This window comes from Haliaeetus albicilla, chromosome 2 (genome assembly GCF_947461875.1).
Source record: "Haliaeetus albicilla chromosome 2, bHalAlb1.1, whole genome shotgun sequence".
NCBI lineage: Eukaryota > Metazoa > Chordata > Aves > Accipitriformes > Accipitridae > Haliaeetus > Haliaeetus albicilla.
In genome coordinates this window covers 70,812,879-70,837,429 of record NC_091484.1, presented here as the reverse complement: position 1 = coordinate 70,837,429, position 24,551 = coordinate 70,812,879, and the positions used below count along the sequence as shown (strand labels likewise).

The window sequence follows — 24,551 nt, the reverse complement described above, 5'->3', positions numbered from 1 at the left end:
AATCTGTGTCAACAAATATATCTGGACTGCACAGGATTTGCTAGATACAGTGTGGCTCATAAGGATAATGCAGAGCACTTTGTAGTGATAGTATGTAGTAGTATATATTTTACCACATTGATTTAGATCATACCTGAATTTGTGTGAGAGTGGCTGCTCTAGAAGCCAAAATTCCAATGTAGATAAAGCCTGCCAAAATAAAGTCCTTATTAGTTATATGGTGGGTTTGCGTATAAAAAGAATATTTGCCAAATACTTGAGGTTTGCCATGTGAATCTCACTTGCTGTGCCACGTAAGTTCCCTCCTGGAGAACTGCCTAATTTAGAGAGGAAGAAGAAGAGGTGTTGGTATTCTTGGTTTGTATAAAATGACTGGAGATCATGCCTTTTCTTAATTTCCTTTACTCTGGTAGTATTAAAGATACTATTCTATTTATAAATAGGATTTTGTATTTCAATACCTGTGTTTAAAACTGCAGCTACCTAAAAGAGGTATATTTAGAGTAATTTTTTTTTTTTTTAATTAAGTAAAAATTAAGTTCTCCTGGTTTTGGAAAGTTTTAAAGACTAATCAGGAGATGTCATTGTATAATTGTCTGGAAATTATATGTACAGTTGACTGCTTAGCCTCTTTCCTAGTGATTGTGAATAGTTTCATCATACTAAGTTTAATTTGACTCATTAACTGGTTTCTTAAAAAGAGAAAGATGAAATGAATTGGAAAGTAGAAAAAGTTGAGTCTGTTATGTTCACCTTCCCTTCCCCTGAAATGTATGAAAATACAATTCAGAAGCTGCAGACTAAGCTTTTGAATAGTGCAATGTCAAGTAACAAGCAAGTCAACCTACTTGTTTAATAAGAAGATAGGTTTAAATGAGAAGCACATTTTCTGTGAAGACTGCATTTCAACTTACTGTAGTTTTATTGAACTAAGAAAAAAAGTTTTAGAATGCATGTGTCCTAAACTTAATCTACAGTCTGACAATCTGGGTACTGGGATGTATTCCACCGTTAGCAAGGTCACAGGCAATATGAAATTGAGGGGAATATTCAATATACTGGAAGGTCAGGTTGCCACTCAGATGGCCCTTGATAGACTGAAGAAAAGGGCTTACAGAAGCCTCATGAAGTTTAGGAAGGACCAAAGCTAAATCCTGTACCTGGGCTGTAATAACCCTGTATAGCAGTACAGACTGAACACTGACCAGCTAGAAAGCTGTTTGCAATAAAGAACCGTGGGGTTCCTAGTGGACATCAAATGGAACAAATAACAAGTTCCCCTTGCTAAGACGAAAACTAACTGCATACTGGGCTGTATTAGCAAGAACATAGCTCACAGTTTCAGCACCGATGAACTCTGTCCAGCTTTGGGTTTCCCAGTACAAAAAAAGACATTAACGTACAAGAATGTGTCCTGCAGAAGGCCACCAAGGTGATGCAGGGGACTGAAGCACACAGCATGTGAGAGGAAGCTGTAACTTCGCTGCAACTGGGAGGTTACTAGAAGCCAGTTTGATAAGGTGCAGTGGTGACTTGTAGCAGCAAGGGAGATTTTTACTGGACATATATAGAAAAAACATTTCACAGTGAGATTTGTTAAACACTGAAGTGGGCTGTCCAGAGAGGCTGTGAAATCTTGATCATTGGAAAACTCAAATAGACCAAGGCACTGAGCATCCTGATGTAACTTGGAAATTGGCCTTGCTTTTGATGTGGGGATTTTGGGTCATATGAGGTCTTTTCCAACCTGAGCCATTCTGTGATTCTGTCAAGCCTTCTGTTCAGCAAAAAGAGCTTTTGTATTAACACAAAATTTATCTGCATATACATGTATATAGTTCCAGATAATGTTTTCAGCCTTTCCTTGGGAAGAAAATTACTTATAAGAGAGTGACAAGGCAGAACCCAATAAGCTTGTAGCAAGGGATTTGGAAGTAGACTAATGTCTAGGTGAAGATTTCTGTCTTGCTTACAGCTATAGAAAAGCCATAGTGGTAGTTGGCCATTGAAGTCTGAAAAATCTGTTCTTCTGCATGTGTGCATGACATACCATGTATATGCACACATATACACCCATGCATATATATATACAGTACTATCTAGTACCGTACTAGTGCTATTTAGAAATAAAGACTAAATTAGAAGGTTGGACTTCTTTTTTTTTTTTTTTTTTAAGCCAGTATTCTGAGACAGTATAATTTTTTGAAATAATTTTGGTTCTGTAGTAGGTCAGGCATCATGTGGGATAGCAGGAAAAAAGAAATTCCTGAAAATTGCAAGAGACAATTTCAAGACTATAGACTGAATGGATTAAAATTGATCTGGGAGAATGAACAGGTGATAGATGAGGTCCTAGGATTGATCAGGAGAGCATGAAGAACATTGATTTGGAAGAGGCATCCAGTTTGTCTACTGGCCCTGAGAAGACACCTGCGCAAAGTCAATGTTTCTGTAGTACCTTAACTGAGATTATTAAGAAAACAAGCTTGGAATAGCAGAAATGTACTAGGTTGGTTCTTGTGGGTTTATATTTTCATTTGGTTGTCCTATGCTTAATAACGTGCAAGCGTTTCTCAATTTTTTTTTTTTTCCCCTCTGTGACTGGAATTTTCAGAATATTCCATAATAGCCTTCCAGTGGACTCCAGTAACAGTTTAGTTACATTCTGGCTGTATGAGTTATAAAACTGAACTCTTCTTTTCAGAGGTTGCACTAACTTGGGGTCCACCTCAACTGGTCACCTGTTTTGACATGTGAATTTGTTTTAGGAACATTTTTCCCTCCTTGCTGTAAATCTGGTTGCCAGTAAACAGAGCAAGAGGCAAACAACTGATTTTCTTTGCACGTCCCCAAAAAGCACTAAACCAACATTTTCCATATATAAGTGTTTTAACATTAATGCTCAATATCTCAGGAGTCTCCAGACAAAGCACGTCTGTATGTTTGAGACTCTCTTTTGCCAGTGTTCTGTTTTCTTGTTTTGAATGGTGATGAGTGGACCTATTACAGTGCCTGTGGCTAAAAATGGCCATCCTCTATTTCCAGCCAGCAGAATTTTTGTGCAGGAGAGCATTTCACTTAAATGAAGAACTAGTAGGTAATTTTTAAAAATAGATGAGTGTGAAATGGGAAGTTACTAGTAGATGTAGAGCCATTTGCTAATGGGAGAGCGTGACTAAGACACTCGGTAGTTCAGGAGAAATTCTGTCGCTACAAGGTACTGCAGATTCTTTTATGCACATTAGCTATCCATCCATAATGTGTGCATTTGTAGCACCTGGAAGCAGTAGAAAGTTTTATTGTTACTGGTTTATTACTGGTTGCTTTGCTGGGATGCATGTGTAGTCAATGCAAGGGTTTGCATAAAAACTGTGGATTTGGTTAGATCTTTGGAAGCCTTCAGTGATCCTCCTTCCCTGTTATGTATACATAGTTCAAGGACTAAATACTGCTTCCTTTCTCAAGTACCAGCCTTCTATGAAACAAGCAGAACACCTGCCTTCAGAACATGTCCATCTTTACCACACCTTGCTCACTGGAATTACATGACATAGAAAGTATCAAAAATATCAAGTTCAATTTCAAATAATATTTAGTGGTGTAACTTAACAGTCAGCCCCTCTAAGGGAATGCAGTGCTGATTGACGGTTCCTTGAGACAGGAGAAAGCTGAACCTTGAATTCACAATGTTTTATATAAGTAAAATTTTCAAATTATTCTCGGGCCTCTTTAAAATATTTTGTAGAATTTTTTTTTCTTCCTCTGTCTAGTGTCTGTCCACTCCATCTTTTGATGACCCTTAAAGCAATACCCCTTCTACAAAGCGAATTTCACATACCAAATATTCCAAAATTCAAGACAGTAATAGATTTTTGTTACTATTTACTAGTTCATTTTTTGTATAAAGTTAGTGTAGATATGTTTGTATGTGTAGTTACATGTTTTTTTATCCGAACATAGTTGTATTTGTATATAGATAGTTGTATTTGAGTTTGTCTCTCTCCTTTCTCTGCAGAACCTGACCTAAAAAAGCGCATTCGTGTTCACTTACTTAATGCACATGGTCTTGATGAAGCTGGTATTGATGGTGGTGGAATTTTCAGAGAATTTCTGAATGAACTACTTAAATCAGGATTTAACCCTAACCAGGGATTTTTTAAGACCACCAATGAGGGACTTCTTTACCCTAACCCTGCTGCACAGATGCTCGTTGGAGACTCTTACGCTCGACATTACTACTTTCTTGGAAGAATGCTTGGAAAGGTAAAAAGTGTCGTATAATAAAAAGCTATAGCAGTACTGAAATTAGTCAGTAAAGTTTTTTTTTTTTTCTTTTTAGATAAGGGTAGATGGGAAAAAATGATGATTTTTCTAGAGTTGAGGGAAAATAACTTTCAGATGTTGGATCTGAACATTATTTCCACATAACACCCAAATTTCTGGTTCATTTTAATAAGTTACATACTAGAGAAGAACAGAGAATTTGATACGCTGACTGTCAGTTGAGCAAAGGGTTCTGTGTTTATCCTGTTGCTTAAATTTGATTGAAGCTAACAGAAATGCTCCGCTTATGGTGATTTTTAACGTGGAGCTTATGGTGATTTTTAACCTGGAGCTTTCTGGAATTTTACTGCAGTTGCATTTTCATCATTTGGAATATATGAAATTAATATTTTCAGAAACAAACAGGAGTTACGAGGTGTACAATTCTTGCTGGCATTTAAAATTTGCCATGAGCATTTACCGTACTTAAGAGCCATACGCAAACTTCCACTTACTCTGCTTGTTTTTTCATACATTTTGCATCTCTGTCGAGTTTTAGTACTTGATATTTTGGTGTTGTGAATGTTCAAAGACTAATACACACTTGTTGAGCTAGATGAAAATGAAGTGGGGAAGAAAAGAAGAGAGAAACCATTACAAACAATCATTACATTCAATTTTCTTTTATGGTCAGGTTTAGTACTGAGGCTATTTCCTTCTAAGGCCTTGAAATAATTTTGGTAAAGCTAACAATTTTGAAACAAAGTTTGGAATACATTCCATTTCAGAAAAAAATGTATTGATTGCTACTTAGCTATCTAAAACTGAAGGTATTTAAAAGTCCCGTTTAATTGCCTGAATTATTTTGGAGGCTAAAATCCTGCTGATTTGCAGTGAGATTTAACATATAGTTGGATGTCCTTTTAGTGGAGCTGGAAGCAGTTTAAGAGGATGTTGTTGGCAAACTTGAGTTGTTGAAACAGAGTGCTCTTCTTTAAGTCAACTGATTTAGATTAAACTGCCACTTTGTAGGCAAATTCTCTGCTAATGCATCCTAGCTATTGCAATATCCAAACCTGTTAAATAATGAAAATTTCAAATCAGCCATTTCAATAAAATAATCTTTGAAGGATGTTCCTGCTTTTAATGGGAGATGGATTCAGTACTAATACAAAAGTTTGTAATTATGACCTATGTTACGTATCCAAGGCTTCATTTTCTTTCTGCATCTATTGATTTTTGGAGTGGGGAGACGGATACTGCTGTGGTATCGTGAGGAAGTTACTTCACTCCAAAAATGTTTAGTGTTTATCTAGGAATGGAGCAGGCCTCAGTCGTCAAGGGGAAGTTTGAAACATTATTTAAAAAAAAAGATTGTAGTTCTGAATCTTTAATTTCCTCTGTCAAAACAACACATTGCCTTCTGTAATTAGATTTCAAATATTATAAAGAGGGAAGTTGCAAAATGTGTTTTATCTCCCACAGAGTGCTAAAAGTATAGTTTTGTTTTTGTCTTTTTAAAATCAGGGGATCTATTATTTAACATTTTGAAAGCATAAATTGTTTTTGTATTTGCAGTATGTTTACATAAGGTAAGAATTGACAGTGTTACTTAATAATTACACCTACCCAGGTGCACAGACACCTTTTTAGTAGTGTATTTAGAGACTTGATGAATTAAACAGAAAGATAAGGCACGACCATACTATTCAAAACCTGCCAGTATTGTGATCTTGGTTAAGTTATTGAATACTCACTCACCCGTTTCCAAAATTGTGTCCATTTTATGCTTTGCACAGGGTTATTTGAGAGCAATAGTGGATTATTAAAAGCCCCTTTGTAAACAAAATAGATATAATGCAAAGGAAGCAATCAGGCATCCACAGCAATTTCTTATTTGTGGAAACCAATATGTAAAGAGTGCTGCCACCAAAAAGTCTCACGTAAGAAGTTTCAATGTTATCAAAAACCAAATACATTAAAATATAATAATTTATAGAAATTCTCTGTCTCTTGGTAACCATTTCATACTAATATCCAAATGCATTTAACTTCCAGTACCATAGATTTACACCTAATTCAGTTTTTCTTCTCATCAGGAAGTTTCTAACAGCTTGACATCTTCTGTGTTAATTGGTCAGTTCAGAATTAGAAACATCTGAAAATTTAAAACTTACCTTTAAAAATGTTGTATCTAAAAACTTAGTAATTTATCTAGGGTTAAAATAATTTGACTATTTGGGGTGTGTTTTTGTAGTTAGTGAAGAAATTGAAGTCTATTTACTATACAAACTGCATGGCTGTCCATGCAACTGTTACTGATCACTGAATGAGCAAAAGGTCTTGTAGAAATAATACCATGTCATCATGTAATTGCATATGTTGTCTGAAATAATTCTTAAAAAAAACCAGAAATAAGTTTACTTAAACAACAGCTACTCAAACAATTCCAAAGTTTACATTTCTCAACTTTCAGTTACTTTACTCTGTAATGTAAATATTATTTTAACATTGGTGACTTTTAAGCATTTCCCTTTCTCTTCCTTGAAAGGTCAGCTTACCATGCACACCTCTGGTAGCAGTCTCCTGCCACTGGCATGGTTTGAAACTCGAACCTTTTAGTTTCGCCCACTGGAAGCATAGCAGTGACTTTCTGAGTCCCAAGCTTTGCTTGAGAGCTGAGGGTGTCCTGGGCTGTCGGGGATGTTCAGAGAGAGGTGTCCTAGCCCCAAATTCTTTTTGTTGTCCTCTCTAGAAAGTAAAGTCTTGTCCCGTGTCGTGTCCCAGAAGTATGGATGCGATGTTGTAGTCCTTTTGCTCTCTTGGGAGGCAAGATTGGGCTGTGGGGAGGCACCTCATTTGTTTTAACTTTCTTTCCACATGCAGTAGTTATTCTGGCAGCACTAAAAATCTTCCCACGTGCAGACTTTCTTGTTGCAGTTTTGGCAATGTAGCGGACTTGGCTCAGGAGAACACAGAAGTTGCTGTTTTGATAGGCTGCCAAAACTTCAAGCAGCATAGCCAGAGAAGGGAAGCTTGGAAGCAACACCTGAGAGTCTTAAATGAGGATTTTCTCCATGCTGATTTTTTCTGCAAACCTGAAAAGAGGGAAAGACTGGTTAAAAATTTCAACAGAAGCAGTGATCAGTAGAACAGTGACAGAGAATTAAAATCTGAACTTCACCATGTTTGGACCTAAACTCAGTCTTGTATACCATATTATCTTTCTCCATTTCCAGTTTACATTTGCATTTATTCAATGATGTTAGTGTGACAGATGTTGTGGAAAGGACATTCTTTGCATTTGGAATTATTTGACATCAAGTAGCTAATTCCTATGATAATTTACTTAAATTTCATAAAGTATCAGCATTAGTTTAAGAATGTGGCGGGAAGTCCATAGAAAGATTAGAATGATAATTTTTATGGTTTCCTCTTCTTCCTTTTTGACATAAACCTGCTAGTTCTTGCACGTATTATGTTTTGCAATGATTGTCTTTGCACCTTTAACGAAGTGACTCTTTCTGACTCTTTCTCAGCATCTGTGGTTATGCTACTGAATTCTACCATCTCCATTTCTCTTCTCTTATTCCAGCATATTGAAGATCACTAGTGAGTCACGCATTCATGTTGCTGAAGAACATATGCACTATCTTTAAAATATAATATTGTCGTGGTTTAACCCCAGCCAGCAACTAAGTCTCTTTTTCTAAGCAGTCCTTGGAAGACACTGGGATTTTCTGAAAAGATTTAGATTTGTTTTGTCAAGACTTAGTTTTGTCTTAAATGGTTGGGAAGGAAGTATAAAGAACAAAATGTGTTTTGAATTACTGTTGTTTTGAACTGAGTCCTTTTTTTGTGGATCCAAATAAGGAACTTTGATAGAAGAAGCAGCAAGACCTGAGCGAAAATAATGTTTATTTTAAATTTTAGCATTATTTTGATGGTGGCTAGATGAGACAATCTAGGTTTAGTCTTTGATCAGTAATATTTAATGTTATATAGGAGGTCAGTAATTTGCGTGGCCTGGTGGATATGATATTGATGAAGGTTTAAGTTGTTTATTTTCATATGACCTTTTATAGGTTACTATCCTGATTTAAGATATAATGGACTGTTCTGTGCACATATCTAAATGTTGTTAAACATATATAATTGGGAAAAAAGTTGTAAAATATGTCTTTTGGTAAAATTAAACATCAGAAGGGTAATAGTAGATCAAATACAAATTTTATTACTCTAGTAGTAAATGTGGGACCATTAATTATTGATTAGATTATTTCTCTATATCTTAGAGAGTGTGCCTTGTGGTTACTGTTTGTAACTTTGAATAGAGCTGTGATAGATCATTTGTTGTGTGAGATACTATTCCTGGCTGGAGGGTACAATTCTAAGATGAGCAGCGTCTATAGTATCCATTTTGCGGAAAAACTAAAGTTGTTCTTAATCATCCTTGGGCCTTATCTAAAAAGGACTGAATCAATGGCAGTCTTTTCACAGGAAGATCTGGATCAGATCCTAAACTCTTAAATCATTAGTAAGCTGCACATATGGAGTTAAAACCTTCAAGCAAATGTTTCTAATAACATATTTGTGTGCTCTTTTTGTGCCAAGAGCTTGTAGAGAGGAAACAAAGCAAGAAAACTCTACAATGAGAAGAACTGGGTTTCATATACTTGAATATTTGATAGGATGGTGCATCAGGCATTGTGCTGCTACTCCTCCTCTCTTTCTCTGACTGTTGAAGGGTGTTGTGGTTTTTGTATTTTTTGTCGTTCCCCCCCTTTCCCCCCCCTTCTGATTTTTAGGCTACCCTTTCCCTTTGCTTACTGTCCATTCAATTAAGACCCACTTTGGCTTAAATCAGTACACTCTTAATTGATCTGTGCTGCAGCCACAATTGATACTACTAGTACCTAGAAAGGTAGGTATGGAAATAGTGGTACTGATACAAAGTGGAGGTAATTTGTATAAACTTTTTGTTTTATTAATTTCAGTTACCCTGCACATGATTTCGTAGACTCAGCATTTTGCTTAAAAGCAAGTTAGCTGATGATCATTTGTCTTAGAAAATCCTGAATCATCTGAAATGGAATCAAAACAGGAATTTACCATGTAAAGTGGTATGCTCTTTTAATTATGCATTTACAGTGCAGAAACACAATCATAAGAGAGCAAAATTGATACCTTATGGAAGTTATTTCATGATTTATGAATGTAGATGTAAACTAATCTGAATCTATTTTCTGACACGGTTATTCAGCTTGACAATTCCTTTGTGTACTGGTTCATTTAACATAACCAATTATCTTTTGATTACAAATAGCTACGTTAGTACTAACCTTGTAAATATATGTCTTGCACTAAAAGACTACTGAAGTGTGGTATTTTAAATCTTTAGGAAGGAAAAGTGTGTATTGATGGATTGTGATATTTATTGGGTCATAATGTATTTAAATTTTCTTTAATGCATATGTTAGTGATTGTTTACCGTGATAAAGTGCATAGAGGTCTCTGCAAGGAGTTCTGCATGGAAAGAATTACCTCATGTCAGTGGTCGCTCCTCAATTAAAAGTTCCATTAGCAGATGATTCCTCCTTCTGGTTTGTGTACTGATTGCATTTTATTGCCTCTAAATCAGGTTCCTAGACAGGGAATAAATAAACAGTTAGAGTGTGTGGTAATGGTATCCTGATGTTTTTTCACAGTTGGGAACACCTACATCCATTTCAGTCAATTAGGTTTGGAATATTTACAGAAATTCTTTATTCTATTTGAACTGTCTTCAAAAATGACTAGTTTCACTGCTGTTAAAATACAGATTTATCTTAGAAGCATATCCAGAGGTTAGTTATATAGTAGTAAATGTTTCAGTTATTCAGAAGATTAGAACTTAAATAAGGAGATGTCTTCCTTTTATCTTCAATTCTTACTAAATTATGTTGAAGTTTGAGACAAGAAAAATCTATTAAGACTTTACTGGAACTTCAGTAGTGAATGATAACTATCAGTTATCCAGTGCATCCACAGGTATCTCTAGTACTTCCCTCTCCCATCCCTCAAAACCCCACAAATGACATTGATAGCAATTTATACCATGTACATGGCATAAGTTGCAGAGATAACTGTTCTATTAAAACAGAAAGTACCAAGCTGATGAAATGGTGGTTTTCTGCAAGTACCAACATTTCTGATGGACTCTGTTTTGGTAATAAAAATTCTTGTAATAAAATTAAATGTCCTAAATTCTTAGAATAAAAATCCTAGCATGACTTTCAATTTTTAAATTAAAAAGTAACTGAAGGTCATTAAACTTGATATTCTCCAATGGAGTCTTTGGAAGTGGATCCCTACATTTTTATGGTAATGTGTTCATGAGTCAGTCATGAGTTTGCTTTGTACTTATCACACACCTGCAACCCATTTCAGGTATTTACACTGACTGCAGCAAATTTGACAGGCAGGACCTTCGCATCCGAGTCTTGCTATCCCAAATCTCTGGAACTTCTATGAACTTGTACTTACTGACCTTCAAACTCCCAGTGAGTGGGAAATCAGAAGTAAAACTAATTTACAAAAGGCTTTATTTTTTCTGAAAAAAATATTTTTAAATCTGAAGATGCTAGCACTGCTGCAAGGGCTGTTAATAAAGCTTTGTCAGAAGCCTAATTACAGGCGTCTAGCTGTGGAATTCTGGACTCCTGCTTTTTTAAGAAACAGAAAAGGCATCCAGTATTTGAACAAAAAGTGCACTATGACTTTTCGCAGTTACATAGGGAAGATAATGTACCAGATTTTCCACTCCTGTGGTGATACGAATGCGTCTAGATGTCTCTGCTATTGTAGAGCTCAGAGAACTGAGAAACAGTGACTTAAAGCTACCAGGTAGCAGACATATTGCATTGTGACACACACCTGATAGAATTAGTTTTATTTTATCGTATTGGTGTTAGGAACAATATCAATTTCGTTTTGCTCACTTTAAAGCACCTTATTAAGTATATCTGTAAGAAATTATTTTATTTTAAAATTACTAAATGCTAGCTTTAAAAATGCTTCAAAAATACGAGTACATGTTAATTTTAATCTAACTTATATTTTTAGTTTTATCTTTTTCATTAGGATAGAAAAGGCTTTGCTGGTCCCAAAGGCTTTGTGAGTGTGACGAGATATTTCTAGGATATAAATAATAAGGTAGAAGGAAGTTATAATGGTTTTGCTATTTTTCTATCATTTTTATTAATGGTTCTGTACAGCTTTGAAGATCTATTGCACTCTGTAAGTGCTAAGTATTATTTAATAGCAACTGTTTAAAATTGCTGAAATAGAAGGGGTTATGGTCTTGGGGCCTGATTAGGGAAATAACTGAATTTAAGCCCAGTCATTTACTTCCTCAACCCATAAGCTACTGTGTGTCTTTTTAGGGGTATGACTTTAGCATTGTATTGGTTTTAGAATACAGTTCTGGGTTGTAAAGGATTAATGGAAAGTAGGAGCAATGACTGATTAGTTATTTTTCTTAAGAAAGATTTTAGTTGAAATAATAAATGGGAGAATTAATTGTAGACCTGAAAGTGTAAGTAAAGGCACTAAAGCTGCCTTACAGTCAGGGAGGTTTATTTGGTTCATGTGTAAATTTGTTTACATAATTTGAACCTTATTCAGCATGTTGTAATGCTCATGTAAGCTCTACTATATATAGGTAATTGGTCTGAAATGACTAGACCAGCTTAAACTTTGTCCAGTTTTAAAAGAAGGCACAAAGTCCTTTCTTTCTGAAGAGCTGTTTCCTTAATCTTGGAGTCATACCTGAACAGTACCTCGTGTGACCATGTAGTGCTTAAATAATATTGTGATAGTTACCATGTATAGTCCCAGTGGGATAGTATTCTCGTTATGTTGAAAACAAGAAAAAAGTCCTCCTTGCCCAGAGAACTGTGTCATTCTTCTTCCTTTCTTACTGTGTACTGTATACATCTGTCCTTCCAGCTGAGATCCTTCTTCCATAATATATTAAAGCTACTAATTACATGCATATATTCTGAAGGTTGCTTGCCTTAAGGAACCATTCCTTGTTCCCCCACATCACAGGTGTTTAATGAATGCATTCTGTATATTCGTAAGTATCTGAACATAGTATTTTTCACTTTAGGTGATGAAGTTGTGATCTGTGTCGCTGAAGTGAGTTGAAGGCTTTTGTAGTTAGACCATGTTGCAATCAATTATAGTTGAACTGTACTGTAATTGCAACCAGCTAATATTATTTAACAGAGAAACAATAGACTTCAGCCTGTGTGCTTTGTGTGTGAAGTCAGAACCTATTAACCACAGTAGGCTTTCTGTTGTTTTGCTCGTTTTTAATATTCTGGTGTGTTCTACAGGAATTCACACACAAAGGGGGGAGGTTAGTGTATGAAGTTCCCTTTACTGAATGCTATTTCTTCCATAGTGAAATAATTGCTCTCAGCCTTTTCACCAGAAGAAAACTTCTTTTAACCATTTATTAAGGGGAAAAAGGAAAAAAAAGGCTAGCAAGGCATCTTGAGATAATTGGGAAAACACTGGGGTGGAGTACCAAAAATAATTCATTACTGATAAACAGATTTGTTTGCTTTGTTTTGTTTAGTTGTTTCAGAAGCTTTTAAGTTATTTTAATGGTTATCTAGAGATGTCAAAACTTTGCCTAGAGAGCATCCCTAACCTACATGAGTTTGAAATAGTGCTGGGAAATCCAGGTTGGCCCTTTCAGCAGACATAACCTTTTAGCTACGGGGAATACATCACCCTATGAGCGTTACAGTGCTTGTGTGATTGCCCTTGGTGTAGACATTGCTGTCTCTGCTTCAGACTAGCCTCTTGCCCCAAGCTTGCATCTGCAAATTGCACTTCCATGAAAGTGGAATGCTAATACTCCCAGCCTTTCGAGGAGGCAGAGATATATAGGCTATTACGATGTTTGCTGTCCTCCCCAGCCCCCATCTAAACATTAGAAACTAGAAGTCTAATGTCATATTTGACCACCAGTTGCTCCTTTCATGAGTTCCTATCTGGGATTTGTTGCTTTATGTAAGTCAGTTGGAGTTTATGGGACTGCAGGATAGAGACAATGAAGTCAAGTAAGTGGCTCGTTAGTTAGGAAATTTGGGATCGTGAACTCTCAGAATTCATCATAGAATGGCATTGGTCCCATAGGTGACGACCATAAGCGTTAAAGGAAACTTGCCAAATACTTGAAGTTTGAGAAGAGATTAGTTTTAAAATACATACTGGTTGAGCTTGCTGACTTTGATCTCTTGAAGCAGTGAATGAACCGTAACTTCTGACTTAGTCAAACAGAAGTCACCTCCCTCCAAGAACAAGCCAGTTTCTTCCATCAGCATTGTTGCTCATTGGCTGCTGGAAGGAAAAAAGAGGACTGCTGCTGTGGGGAGACCGTGACCTTATGTTGTATTAAAGTACATATATAAGTGTATCCTAACAGTGCAGCTTCATATTGCAGATAATTAATATGACAGCTCTGTAAGAGGTGGTCACTGTTCCCTTGCCTGTCACTGATGCTGGGTTCCTGGCTCCTTTGTGTTGATGTTGCAGAAGGCCAGTTCAGTGGGCAGAAACCTAAGCTTAAAATCAGGTAACTTAGAGCTCCCCAAGACAATTCACTAAGGGAAAAAAGGGAAGGAGTGAATCTCCCCTTTTGGCCATTAGAGTAGCTGCAGTAAGAAAAATACCCATCAGGGTGGGCTTCCATGAGCCACTGACAGTGCTAAGGTTGTGCTCCCATTGAAACTGGGTATGTTCCTATCCACTTTCAGCCATAGCTGTGAGCTGGATCTGATTCTGATTTGAATGAAAGCTCAACTTCAGTGTCTGTGCCGTGTCCACCAACACCCACCCCACCCCCTCAAACCCAAAATGCAACGCTCCAAACAAAGCACAACTCATATAATCTGTAAATTTTGAACCTTATTCAGCATGTTGTAATGCTCGTGTAACCTTTTCTATACAACTACTCTACTTGCAACCAAACCCAGTTGAATCAGCAAGCTGATTTGTTACATTGCTCCGGCAGGAATGGGTGGAATCGCATCTTTTGGCAGCAACAGGTAGTTTGATCAGTTTATGCTGACTGAGAAACAGGGAAGTTAGGTGGAAACCGAAAAATAAAGTTTCAGTTTATTTAGTCCTGTTCAGTCGTACGCAGCATTTCTCAGTGTCTCTGTACAATACTGAAGCTGTAATGGTGTAATTTACCTCTTTGAAACAAAACCAAAGTTTATCATGATTTTATTTCCACAGTTTTAGTGCATTTTTTTCTTACACTTTATTAGGATAGCTTGACTTTCAAACTAATTAAAACGCTACTGTTTGTCTTGTTTCCAAAAATACTTTGGTTTTAATATTGCAATCACTTAGCTAAGAGAAGAAGGAGTAATTAAAGTTATTCTGAAGTTGCACAGTTTATTTACAAATGCATTATATAGTTTTTAGATGAAGTTATAAATGTTCACTTTGGAACTACCTGAAGATTAATAGTGATGCATTTGAAATGCATTATTTTTTTATTGATTCTTAATGTAGTAAATTACTGAAGTTATTTGGCAGCAAACAGAAATAGCCAGTGATGTTGTTCACATTTATTTTCCTGATAGCGTCACAATTTGCATTAATTGCATTGCAGCTGCACTCACTTATATTAAAAAGCTTCTACTATAATTAATCCTTTTTATTTCAAATCATTTTGGCACAATTTCTAGCAATAAACACTCATAAAAGACAGACACTTGAAAAATAACATACAAGTTTCTTCAATATACCTATTGCTGTTTTTTCCTGACAAGGAATTATTGATAGGCTTCTAGGATCAAGTGTTGCAAGTGGCTAAGACTTAAGACCAGTTTGAAAAATGCTAAGTGGATTATTTTGCATAAAAAATAGACAGGTTTTGAATTTGTGTAATTAACCTGTGTTTAGAAAATACCTTGATTTATGTCTACATTTGTATTTCAGTTGCATACATTATGGAAATTTAATTTATAATCCATTTAGCTGATGTGATCATAGTTTTTAGTGCTATCATTTATTAGTCCTTGTATATTAAATGCTCTAAAGGCTTAAACCTGCCTTGTGTAAAAAATTACACCTCTACATTTACATTTTATGAGTCATAGATGGAATTCCATTTTAAATTCGGGTAGCTTTGATATATTTAAGGAATTACAATGGCTTTATTGTTACTAATGCAGGAACAGCAAACACTGACCTTATACATTGCAAATTAATGATTTATCCCTCTAGTTTGCTTTTAAAGTCAACTATACAAATGAGGATTTTGACTTCTACACCTTGAATAAATCATACAGCTCTAAATATAATGCACCCTTTGGCTTTGAACTCGTTATTCTCAATTCTTTCTGCAAGGTCTAACTCACCTCGTAGAAATGTTCTTTCAGAAGTTTAAGGAATTGTGTATATTTTTCTTAACATCTTTGTTGGAACACCGTTGAGTGGTTACAGCTACATTTATTATTCTTTCTTCCTTTTTTTGCTCATTGTGCTTCCTTTTCTAAGTTTGCAGCAGATTATGGAGGAATTCAGTAATGCCAAAACACTGCACTTGAAGAGTAAAAAGAGAACAAACGATGTTATGTTGATGATGCCTTTTCTGATCAGCCTGGCAGTGATATTAATGATACTATAAAGATTTGCTTGTCATTGTTAGAGATGCTGATGGGGCAAACAAACTGGATAATAGGAAAGGCTGTGCACAGACAGCATGTTTCAGGAATGTTTTCCTAAAGGCAACGGTCTTTTATTTTTCCTTTATTCATGTAAGCTTTCTTTAAATGATGTCATACTTTCTCTTTTTAGCTCTTAAATTTCCATCTCTCCTTTTGAGAGCTACCATAAGTACTTTTTTTCTTCCAATCAACAAGAAGTTCTTATTATATGAAAAATATACAAAGTTGCTTTGCCTTACATTGAAATGTGGTCATGCAGTAGGTCAACTGAGAGTGGTATTGCTGGAGTTTGTGCATTTTTGTAATTCTTGAGGAAACTCTCAGTTTACAGTAAATATATGTTTTTCAGGAGTGCTGCATATTCAGGTCAGGTTCATTTTTGGTTCAGTAATCTTTTGACAGGTTTAACAGTGTCAGGCATAGGAAGGATTGGACATGATACACATGTCCATACCAGTCATAAGTGGTAAGCTCTTGGCTTGGAAATTAGGATGGTTTGATGATGCCATTAAGCTGTAGAATTCACCAAAAATATGCAGCAGTGAATCTGTATAACATGCAAGAGAACCAGTTTCTTTGGATTAGTTTAAAATGTACTGGGTTTACATAGCTATTTTTAAGGGGCAGACTATTTTACATGTAGCAATTGACATGAATGGAAAAATATTGCTTGTGACAATGCTAATGGAGGTAGAGATGCAAACTTTTTTTGGAAGATGTTCTTGATGCAGTTGCATTGTCCTTTGGCAAACCTTGCTCTTCTTGCTAATCTACGCAATTGATACACTTCCTGTTTGCTATCATACTTCGGACAAGAGGATTAATGACAGATAAGCAGTGACCTTATATTTTAAATCACCACATAATTAATTTGTAAAATTTGGGAGCTTGGTATTTCACAAGGATATTCAAATTTCAAACTTTGGATGAATATTTTTAAATTCATGCAGTAGCTGGGCTATTGCCACACCAGAAGATCGTATTTAAGCACCAAATTAAGAAGGAATTACCAAAAAGTTGAGAAATAGACAATAGTGTTCAGAATTCCTGCAGGTACAACAATAAAATCTAATGTGCTTTTAACTGCTTTGTTTTTCAGGCTCTTTATGAAAATATGCTGGTGGAGCTGCCATTTGCTAGTTTTTTCCTCTCAAAATTACTGGGGACAAGTGCTGATGTTGACATTCATCATTTAGCTTCATTAGATCCAGAAATGTACAAAAACTTGCTTTTTCTCAAGAGCTATGAAGGGGATGTGGAAGAACTTGGACTAAACTTCACTGTGGTAAATAATGACCTTGGGGAAGCACAGGTAAGAATGGTTTCCGCTTTTTTTTTCTTTTATGTATGACTGATGAATCATTATTACCCCTACTAACTCATTTTTTAATTTAAAAGTGATAGGAAACAACTGTTAAAGGTGCTGTGTGTTGTGAGGCATCATAGGGTTTCTGAGTTAATATTTGGAGTAGACAATAACTAATTGTGTACTTAAAAAAATAACTTTTGATGATGACTTATAGGTCTGGTCTTTTAAGTACTAAACTACAGTGATTATTTTCTAACAGTCATACATGAAAAGTTCTATTGCCCAAGATAATTTCTTGAATAAAATATTTTACATTGTTTCTTTGATTGCACTTCAAATAATTGCAGAAGTTAGATGATATGTAAAATATAGAAGTACTGCCTGGTTTTGGAATCAGAGTTAGGAATCAGAATGGTTTTAAATAGTAATGATGCTTTATTGTGCAATAAACATTGTCTCCTTTAGCTGTAGCTTTCAAAGTAGAGGGCCTGAAGTTAGACCTTAATTTTTTTTTTTTTTTTTTTTTTTTTTGAGGGGCTGAGACACCAGGTGAGTCAGAGGGGAGAAATGGGTGTTCAGTGCTTCTAAAAAGCAGTTAGCTAGGTCCTTAAGTATAAGTTTTTAATGCAATTGTACTGTATAATTTGATTATGGCTTTTATTTGCTCTGTTGTCAGTACTAAAGATCACTTATGCTCATAGTAGAAAATGTCACAAGAGCTTGAAAAGTGTGCCTTTATGTGCTGATACAGTTAACTTCCCTTAGTTAAAGTCTTTTGTATTGCTTCCTCTCTCATTTTTTGAGGATTTAAAATTGTGTACTACTTATGGTCTACTTATACTTGATTATGGTATTTAATTAATAATTGCATCAAAAAAGTAGACTTGACCGCATTGTGACATGCGGCAGCATCTGAATTCAGCCTTGTTCCTTGTGGAAGAAACAGACTATAAAAGGGAGTAAGCAGTTCTCTTGGGTTTGCGTGTTGGTCAGAGAAGCCTGGGACTGTGCACATCTACATCTCACAGAGGCAGCAGCACCACTGAGATGCAGCAGCTAGTCCTCGAAACTGTTGAGTTCTCTACTGCTGCTTAAATCATAGCAAGTTTGGTGTCCAAGACTTTGTCTTTAACAGCATCAGGCTCGGACTTTATCTTTACTATTCTGTCATCCATTTCCTGTCATTCTGGAAGATCCCAAAACCTGGATTGTATTACAATTTTAAAATAGTATTCTCAGATTTGGGGTTCCTGAGTCATGCTGAAAGAGAGAGTCAACAATTGCCTGATATAAGTAATGTTTCATATTAAACATATGCCATGTGTCATTTTTTTCCCCTGGGTTACACTCCCTATATGAAAACTTCTGACCTAAACTGTCTTCAGAAAAACACTCAAAAACTTTAAATATAGGCATGTGATACAGATGTATCAAAAAAGCATGTTCTTAGAGCGCCTACTGTATCGTACAATACTGTACAGTAGAGCACCTGCTCTGTTGTACCATGTGCTGTAAGTGACTGATACTGAATTGAGTTCTGTAGGATCCATGTGTTTGGTTACTAGGTTACAGAGCACACAAGATGGCAGTTTCCAATACAACCTAGGATTTTCTAGGGAGAAAAAAAAAAAGTTTGTTGTTTGTATTCCAAAGCCATTCATTTAAATGCACTTAAAGTAATAGTTTTGTTGATTGCACCTAATACAAATCCTGTTTAGTCTCTAATTAAAAACAAAAAGGAGCTACTATTTTCTGGAGAGGTTTTGGTTTCCATACTTTACACATCTACTGTGTATGTCCTTAAAAATTAGCCACACAAGTTAGAACCTGCCTCAACAAGTAAGGTAGAAGGACATAGAAAAGCGAAATAGCTTAGAAATAACACAAAAGGATATCCAAGTTAGAGATGTTGCCAGCTCTACCTGCTGCAACAAAAGCTTGTGAAAAGTGCATTCTTGCCAAGAAGCCTAATTTGTTTGTTAAAATTCTCTAAGGGCTATGGCTAGTATTATCAAGACTTTTGATTTTTAATTGCTCTGCATAACTTCAAAAGGAAGATCAAATATAATAGTCAGTTTCTGAGTAACTAAATGAAATGTAAGTTAAATTAAATATTCTGATGCTGTTTTGCTTTGTTTATACTTGGAGAGAACACTATCTGTAAAGTATTAACCATATTTTAATGAGACTGCATGTTAGTGTAGTTCAGCAGAACTAATTGGTTCTTGTCACTGTCTTCTGTGTTTTAATGCAACAAGTTACTTTTTATATTTCATTTCATTACCTTAATAAACCTCATATGGATAAATACATTTTGTCTGGTATTGGACTCATGTAACCATTGCATACTAATTAATTGTGTCAAGGTAAGGCTAATTCACTTTGGGAAAAGAGCTTAATTTGCACTCCTTATGTTGAATGTACATTATCTGTAGTTTTCAGCTAAACAACCACTTTAGTGTCTAATAAATTAGTGCCCAATAAATGCATCATAAATCTATCATTGTAAATAGCTATCCTCATGACAGTGTCCATCCAGCAATTGTGGCACAAAAGCATTATCTGCAATGAAAGACACATTCAAAAGGGGCTCTATTGCCTCTGTCAGTAGCAGAAGGTAGAAATTCTATTATCAGCGTATTGATTCCAATCCTGTAATGTGCTTTTAGATCCCATTAAACTATTGTCAAAGTGCATTCACCAGAAGTTGAAAAAGGTACTTAATAATTTGCACATTAGACCTGCTAATTAGGGGAGCTGTGCCATCAACCTTATCTTCCAACCCCAAATAGCTTTAGCTTTTGATAAAGAATTATCTAATGCAGTGCTACCAGCCTACATTTCAACTGTTGGATCTGCTGCATAAAATGGTGGCCAATAAAAAGTCTCAGAAGAATGTTAGCCTATAGTTACAGGTGCCTTCAAGTAGCTGTGTATATTGATTTTACTTTTCCTTTTATCTTGTAGATTAGATGGTGATAAAATGGTTATAAAATGCTAATAATATGTGTAAGGTTAACAAATTCAGAAAATACCTCCTCTTTTCAGACCTCCCTCCCCCGTGCCCCCTCTCTCTCAATGAGGAAGGTGAGTTGTGTGGCTGTGCAAGGGAAGAGAGGAAGATTGAAATATGTACTCCTCTTCCTTCAAAAATGTTAGATTCTGTACTCTAGCAAGTCTTCTCAAACATTGAGTCTTGTGATTACATGGATTGGAAAAGTTTAATACGATCAGAAGACTCCACAGTCAGAAGGCTCCATAAATCAAGTGTAGAAGCACAAATCCACAGAAAAGCACTATGATATATATGGCAGCAGTTTCTGTGAAATTGGTATAGTACACCTTCTTTGGCTTTTTAAACAGATGTGAATGCCATTGCTGTTACTGAAAATATGTTGACTCACTAAAGGAGAGTTCTTTGCCTTGAAATTTCCCTGAGAGAAAATTTTGAAGCCTTAAAAATAGTTCTGAAAGTTCCTGTCTTGGCAGCTTCTTTACTAGGATACAGTGGCTTACCTGAATTATTTTGGAGGTTTTTCAGAAGCAAAATTTTTAATTTGAGGCTGATCATTCTCAGGCAGATTTATAACACTTACGGCAAATGCATTCTTAGGCATTCAAATGCAATCTTCTACCTGGAACTCCTGCCTGAACATCTGGAAGGCAGATGACAGGGAAAGAAAGAAAACCTTTATCGACTTACTTTCAGAATGGGGAAAAACTTCAGGGGTGATGTGAACAGAAGTGATCAGAGTTCAGGAGAAAAGATGGAATATTTTCATCTGTCCTAAAACCAGTTTGTAAGAGTTCTTGACTATCTATAAAAGTGCTTTTTGAAATTGCACTGGAGATATATGTCTTAAATCTTCATACACAAAAAAAGAATACCTAGATGACAGGTCCCTTATTCTTTCCTAAAGTATTTCCCACTTTACCCTCTAAATATTACCTTTTTTTCCATTAACTTGGGAAGGAGCTGCTACTGCCAGATCTGTGTGAGCAGCAGCTAGCATTAAGTTTGTCTACCAACAGGCACTTGCTGTTTTCACATTGCTGTAATCACTTTACAGATAGACTTTGTGTGACTGATGATTATCAGTAAGCCAGAAGAGAAGTCTCCTGAATTCTGCTTGACAAATACTATGTTATTCACTGTTTTGCTGATTTTTAGTGTGTATTTATTTCATTATTATGCTAATGTTCAAAATAGTAGATATAATAACTCAAAATGATTGTTTGAACTGTTCACTTGAACTGCAACCATATATAAAATAGATGTAAATTTTTATTTATTTTTTTTTTTACAAACTGTTGTGGTTTTCTTAAATGAGAATATAAATTTAAGTTGATCACATTTTTTTTAGTATGTACCTGCAGAAACATATAATTGAATTTATAGCCAAGAAGACCCGAAGTGCATGCAACTGTGGTTCCGAGTGTACTTAACCTTCAGTCAGAGGCCTAATGCAATACTTCTGTCCACAGTACTAAAAAATGCAAAGCACCTTTTCTTGCAGATTTTTAAAAACATGAGACTTTTTGATCCCATTTTGGTATTTCCCCTTCATTTTGAAGACATATTCTGTGAGTGTGGAATCAAATTCAGTTTTCTATGGTATTGTCTGAATGATCTGAATACTTACATAAATAATATGTATGATTTGATTTCTTTTAAAATATGTGATTTTGATAATGAACCAAGTTAAAATTATTTTTTCGTTTGTTTAAACTTAGATCTACAAAATAGAAAATAAGGTGATGGCACAAGTCTGCACGTTTTGGGTAACTTTCTGTTCTTGCCCATCCTGTGTAACCTGTGTTGTTATCTTGCACCATCTAGTGGCAAAAATTGGATGGATAAAAATAAAAGTGCAATCTGATAAATCTTTTAAGATGTAATAAATTGTGTTGTGGCCTTTTTGAAAAGGAACTCTTCCAACAATTATTCCTGACATTTAGAATTAAGTGGGAGTTGTACAATAGTTACTTTAAAACGCCATGAAAACACTGAATGAGTAAAAAGTGAACTCCATTGACATTTACTATAGTTTTACTGCTACCAAGTGTTACTGTTTTCTGTCTTCTGTTTTACATCCATCTTAGCCTTTATGGCATAATATATTTATTATTCCGGCTACATTAGCCCTTTTGTTTCAGACTGTGATGATACTTTGACAAAATGGTGATCTCACATTGATAAACTCTGAAAATGGATAGTTAGATCACTGGAAAACCCCAGGAAATTGGGTTAACTGAATGCTGTAGTCTTACTTGTGGCAATGCAGGGTTGTGGGGAGGAAGGAGGCCTACAGAAGTGTTGCTGGATCAGAAATCAAGGTTTGCTACTTAAAAACATAAAAATAAAAGGAACAATAGGATTTAAAAAAACATTTTTTCCTATTTTCTAAAAGCAGTGGTCAAGAAGAGTACAACACATTCTTCCTGCAAATCAGAGAAAAAAATTATAGGGAGAGAGAATAGCTTTTATTATACAATGAATACAGCTTTCCCGACATCTTTAAACCACTGTGGAGACAGTACTATTATAATGCAAACATAAGCATAAATTAATCTATGTCCTGATCTTTGTTTGCTGACCTGCAGGGAAAGTTAGACGTTTTACTTGACCCAGTGCTGGGATGAATCTTAAAACACAGCGGTTTTCTAGAACACCCTGCCAGTAGTTCCCTTTTGCTATTTTAGGAAGTCAGTTCAAGCATCTTTTTGTGTAAATACTGAGCTCACAGAAATTATTGTACACAAATGGAGTAATACCTATTAGTTAGTTGATTGTTGGTGTCTGTATTCTTAAGAGAAGCTCGATGAGTTAGGTGATATAAATATGCTTTAATATGGCCAAATTCAGTGTGTCCATGCCTCAAAGAGAGGAATTGTATTTGGTGAAGTAGTGACAAAAGAACAAGTAATTATGCAGTTCAAAGAAAATTTGTAAGTGAGCAGATAGCAAAGTATTAATAGTGTTGAGGTTTCAGCAGTGATCTGTTCATGTGGAACATCATTGGTAGCTCTGATCCTGTAACACCGAAGAGGACAGGAATTTAAATAATAAGTAAGAGAAAGCTTTCTGATCTTGTTAGGTTTTGTAAAAGGGTATTTTATAGGAGGAAATTAAAGGAACTTATTTTAGTTCAGTGAAAAAGTCTCTGGGAAGATTAATAAGGTTGCTGGCCGTAAGTAATACATCATGGATATCATTGAGGAGGAAAGAAAGAGCTGGTTAAGCTATCGGACAATATTGAAATAAGAGCAATGGGTATGAACAAACTTTACCCATTAGACTTGAAGTGGAAATTAGAATGTTTCTAATCATTAGATGAATCCAATTATTGACTAACTTTCCAGTAACAATAGTAAAACTACTATAGGGGGATGAAACAGTACATTCCTAGACCGCATTGTTGCCTGCAGTAGCAGAGGAGAAAGCTTAGCAGCGCAGGGGCCCCTTCTCGTCAGGTGTTTCCACTGTGGTATGGATCACGTCCATACTCTATTAATGCTCCTTGTGGACTTCATCAGTAAAAATATCCTCACCCTTGGGCCAGTCAGTGGCACCAGGTACTACCTGGTACTACTGGCAGTCAGTACTACCGGCACACAGACATGGTGGAGTATTGATGAGTTTTTGTTACTGTAGGCGTAACAAAAGCAAGAAGCTTGCAGCTGAAGGATTAAAGTGGGAAGTAAGACATATTTTTAACACCTATTGTAATTCAGGTTGTTGTAGCTTATCAAGGAATACTTCATCACATGGAGTCTTTACGCCAGGATTGCCTGTCTCTCTAAAAAATGTGCTCTAACTCATCTATGGATTTATTGAGTTAAATACAGGAATCTCTAGACAGAATCCACTGGCCTGTGTTATCTGGGAGGTCAGATTCACCGATCTTAATGTTCTCTTTTGGCCTTAAAAAGCTATGAATCAAGTAAAAATCAGAATGCTCAAAAGCACTGTGAATTTTTAATCTTACCATCTTGTATTTTGCTTAGTACTAGAACAGTTCACATATTAGGTAGCATGTTACAAAAGAAGCTATTCACGTGTTTAATTCTCTGTGCTTTAAAGATGTGGTCGTTACCACAGACTGAAATGCACAGTTGTTTAAAAAAAAATAAAATAAAAATTGCTGACTCCACTGTAGAAAAGCAAACGTTTTTTGGAATGGTTCAGAAGGTGACATTATCTCAGCTTCTCAGGTTTTTTAATCGTCTTCTTAGTACTG

The 24,551-nt window shown here is 35.7% G+C and overlaps 1 protein-coding gene across 1 annotated transcript in view; it reads left to right on the top strand.

The window, feature by feature from the left end:
• UBE3C (ubiquitin protein ligase E3C) overlaps positions 1-24,551 on the top strand; it is an 83,198-nt gene that overhangs the window by 46,899 nt on the left and 11,748 nt on the right. Inside the window, exons 18-19 of the mRNA XM_069778192.1 lie at positions 4,016-4,263; positions 17,101-17,313. Of these exons, the coding sequence (XP_069634293.1) occupies positions 4,016-4,263; positions 17,101-17,313 (461 nt within the window). The remainder of the gene's footprint in view (positions 1-4,015; positions 4,264-17,100; positions 17,314-24,551) is intronic.